This window comes from Aptenodytes forsteri, unplaced genomic scaffold (assembly GCF_000699145.1).
Source record: "Aptenodytes forsteri isolate BGI_AS27 unplaced genomic scaffold, ASM69914v1 Scaffold213, whole genome shotgun sequence".
Taxonomy (NCBI): domain Eukaryota; kingdom Metazoa; phylum Chordata; class Aves; order Sphenisciformes; family Spheniscidae; genus Aptenodytes; species Aptenodytes forsteri.
The window spans coordinates 524,137-528,334 of NW_008795522.1; the positions used below are offsets into that span (position 1 = coordinate 524,137).

At 56.0% G+C, this 4,198-nt stretch overlaps 1 protein-coding gene across 1 annotated transcript in view; it reads left to right on the forward strand.

Moving 5' to 3' along the window:
• The first annotated feature begins 1,591 nt into the window (after positions 1-1,591).
• Positions 1,592-4,198, forward strand: part of PKP1 (plakophilin 1) — a 51,504-nt gene continuing 48,897 nt past the window's right edge. The window contains exon 1 of the mRNA XM_009281881.1: positions 1,592-1,793. Within this exon, the coding sequence (XP_009280156.1) occupies positions 1,592-1,793 (202 nt within the window). The remainder of the gene's footprint in view (positions 1,794-4,198) is intronic.

The following is a 4,198-nucleotide window of genomic DNA, read 5'->3' on the forward strand; positions in this document are numbered from 1 at the left end:
TGTTCCTACGAAATACAAAATATGGCATCTGCATGCTCACAAGCCACCAGGTAAACACGAAACCTGATGAATGGGAATCAAATAAAGTGCTTTCCTGCTGCTTTCAAGGAGGGACCCAGCATCTGTGAGCTGAAAGCACCAGGCCTGCGGGCAGCCAGACCCTGAGCAATGATGATTCCCACCAGAGAGAAACCTCACAAGTCCTCTCCACCACAGCACCCTCCATCTGGCAGCGCAGAGGAGCCTGCTCCTCCTGGCCCTTCTCCGGGCTGTGTGCTGACACAAGCACCCAGGACCCGGTCCTGGGGGGCCCCGGAAGCCTCTGCCCTGGGCAGCCTCCCCTCGGCCTCCCTCCTGATGGAGTTTGTGCCTCTTCTCCTGTATCAGCCTCTTGTGGCTTGGCAGGAGTTTTGTCAGTGCTTGCTGTGACCTGAAACTGGTCACACCAGCACCGAGGTGTTTGGTTCTCTGCAAACGAGTTGCTGCAGTGTGGCTTGGCAGAGGGAACATTCCCTGCTCAAATTCATAACCTGGCATGTCATTTCTTGTACAGCCATTTTATCTTCTATTCTGCTTGCTAAAAGTCCTATTTTTCTCCATGTTACCCCAAGTTACTTGCAAAGATTGCCCCAACTCTTTGACCGGTGGCTGGCCTGATTTCTCCATAGGGCTGTCCCTGCAAAAAGTGGGACCCCCTTTGGGAAGAGGTCTTACTCCCATGAACACAGCAGCACTCTGCAGTCAGCAGGACCCTCCACGACCCCTACTTTAACTGCTCTGCAGGCAACCCTGCAGTCCTGGGCTCAGCGGGGTGGTTTTGCAACCTGTGCAGGCAGACGAAGCTTTTTGCAAATGGGGAGCTGGACACATTGACCTGGGAGCATCTCGGCAGGACGGAGGCTGGACCCCCAGGCAGAAACGGGCACTATGGGCAACATTGCTCCTCTGACCCATGGCGTGTGCAATGCTGCCTCCTACTAGCAGGGGCGTCCCCAGGCTCTTAGCACTGAGGCACCATTTTGATCCAGTTTAGACTAAGGGAAATAATAAAATACAAGATGAGCAGGCTGTGTGGGAGATCCTCCAGCCCTCTGGCTGCCGAAGAGCACCGTTTCCTACCCAGACCCACAAAGCCTCACCCGTGAGTCCTTCACAGTGAAGGGGACAGCGATGTCCGTCCCCAACCCTCATGCCTCCCAGCCTTGCCCGCTCCCCGTTGGTACCCACACACCCCCCTCGACCTGTCCATTTCGGCGCAGGCTGGGGGAGGCAGATTTGGGGTGAGGGCAGCGGGGAGCCGTGTGCCCTGCAGCAGTGGTGCGGGGGCTGCAAGTGAGCCGTGGCGGGGAGCGCGTGGGTGTGTGCAGGCAGGGCTGTATATCCAGTCTGGCAGAGGGTGTGCCTGCTCACACGCCGGGGAGCTGAGGCGGAAGCAGGAGCCCTGAGACACCCTCGGCCAGGGGACGTATGGCAAGGAAGGGTTCGGGAGATTAACCCCAGCACAAGACTTGTTTGCTGTTGCCTTGTGTTGTGCGCGGTCAGGTGAAGTGCAGCCCCCTCTCCCCCCCAGCCCTACGGTCTGCTTGCAGCCATGCTTCACTCTCCACTGAAAACAGCGTTGGCGTATGAGTGTTTCCAAGATCAGGCCAGCTCCACTCTGGCTCTGCCCTCGGACCACAAGCTGAAAACTAAGGGCACGGGAAAACAGCGGGTCCAAGAGCAAGTGATGATGACGGTGAAGCGGCAGAAGCAAAAGTCGTCTGTGTCGTCGAGCGTGGGCCACTCCAACCGAGGTAAAATCCCACTGCGCTCCGGACAGCAAGGGGGTCCCCTCTGGGGACAGAGCAGCTGCTATGGGGTGCTTTTGTGGGGTTTTGTTTGTGGGAACAGACTGGTTCGCGTCTCTCACGGGTTACCTCGGGCAGGGGATGCCGAGGTCTCTTGCACTGGATGGAAGAGTTAGGACAAGATGAGGAGCTGGATGCATCGACTCCCTCCCAAGTGGAGCTGATCTCCCGGGAGTGCTGCACTGCTCCACATCCCTGAGGCACTTGGACATTTCAGTGTGGTGCTATTAACCACTTGTTCCCTGGCTCTAAAGCTGGAGTAGCTGCCTAACCTTTGCAAATCCTTCCTCTGCGAGTGCCCCCATGGTTGGAATCCTCCACCAGACCCGTCCCCTCCTGCGGATGGCCAAAGCTAGCAGCGTTGCTCATCCACTGTGCCATGGGGCCGGGAGCTGGCCACAAGTTGGGGCTAGGCTGTCTCCTGAGCATTGCGGCAGGTGGAGAGCAGGCAGCTCTGCCTACACACAGGACACAAACCTGAGCTTGGGATTTGCCTCTGAAGCTCCCAACATGTCTCCCATTTGCAGGCTGAGAAGTGTGGGAGCCTTGGGGACACCCCAGTGTGAGTGGTAGGAAGGAGATGAGTTAGGAGGAGAGATGTCCTTTTCTTACCGCAGTGGCTTGTGTTGGTTCAGTGGGGATGCTTCGCAGCCCCCTCCGTTTTGCCGATGGGTAGAAAGGGGTGTAGGGGTCCAGGCAGCCAGTCCACCTCCATGCACTGAGTCTGTGCCATAGAAAGCAAGCAATCAGCTGAGTCCTGGAGCCAGGTTTCCTACTGGAATACCTTCCTCTTTGGGTCAAGGCTTGGCAAATGGTTTTCTTCACTGTCCTTGCATCTGGAGAAAGCTGATTTGGAGGTAAACCCCAGCTTTCCCCAGCCAGGAGCTGCAAACCCAGAGGGTTGCGACAGCCACAGTGCAAAACCTCCTGGCTCTCGGAGGTGCTTTCACCAGCAGCTGCAGTGAGCTCACTGGCCTGGCTGAGTTCACTGGGAAGAGGAAAGCCCAATGCTTTGGGGGAGAAAGGGGTGCTGGGGCTGGGACTGAACCGTTCAGCCACGTCTGGAGTGAGCAGCATGTAGAGGGGTGTTTGCTGGAAAGCTGGGTGAGCTGGGCCAGTCTCTGCCACCTCTTTCTGGGACTATGGCTTGCCCGGCAGCTTTGCCAAGCTGGATCGTGAGGCTGAATCCAGCACTGGTGAGGTGTCATGGTCCAGACACGCGTTTTGGGCTGGTTTACCAAGAGAAGCTGGGTGGCACTAGGCTGCCGGGTGAAGAGTGGAGGTGGTGCTCCCATAGGAGCCATCCTGGCTGTATGTATTGCAATTGCTGTGACGGAGGGAGTAGAGCAGCTTCATGGTAGCTGGCATGTGTGCAGTGACCCATGATGGGCACCGCCAGGAACAAATCTCTGCTTTCTCTTTTTTCATGTGTTTGTGGACATAGACTCCAAGGGGTGGGTGGGGGACGGGGCAAGGAGAGCTTTCTTCTGCCAACAAAATGGAAGATGCAAATCTCGTCCTACCTCAGGAGAGTTTATTGCTTGAGGGGTTATGGTGCCAGACCTGACAAAATAAATTACAAACCAGTATGAGACGAGAGGCTCTGGATGGGGACTGGGGCACTGCCAGCCTCCCTTTCCAGTGGAGGAGTATTTCAAGGGGAAGCGGGCAGAGAGATGTCTCCCACTGCTGCCCATAGGCAGGAAGGAAGGGAGGCAGAGGGGGATTATTCCGCTTGGAGAGGAGCCCAGATGAAACCTCTGGGAGAGGAAAAAAAAAAAACAAACCCCAAATTCCCAAGCTGCCTGTCTCTGCTCAACAGGCTGAAGATAAACCCCTCCTCCAGACACTTTTGGAAATGTCTGGGAATGGGAATTGCGTGGAAATGTGCAGCTCTGGTTTCTGTGTCCCAGGGAAGCTGAGTCATATCCAGCTCCCAGGAGCTGCCTCCAAACACGGGGCCAACGCCGTCCCGTTCCCACCACGGGGAGGTTGGCAAGCACGAAGGTCCTGATGGCTGATTCACCCCGGCGGCTGCTCTCTCAGTGCATTTCTGGACAGAATCCCAGAAGGGCAAGAGGCTGCCATTTATTCTCGGGGTTTTCTCCTGGGTTGAAGCCTGAGAGGGTCAGGTTAAACTTTCAAGTATTGATTTTTACTGCTGTTGGTCCAAACGTTAGCTGAGCAGACCTAATGAGAAGCATTAATGTTTCCTACAAACAGGCTACATGGGTCTGTCAGGCGTGGATGTCTGCCTGTTCAAATGCTCCTCCAACATCAGCTACCTGCATCCCCCCATGATTTCTCAGAGATGCTCCTCAGAGGCAGCACAAGCTGGGGAATTCACAAAG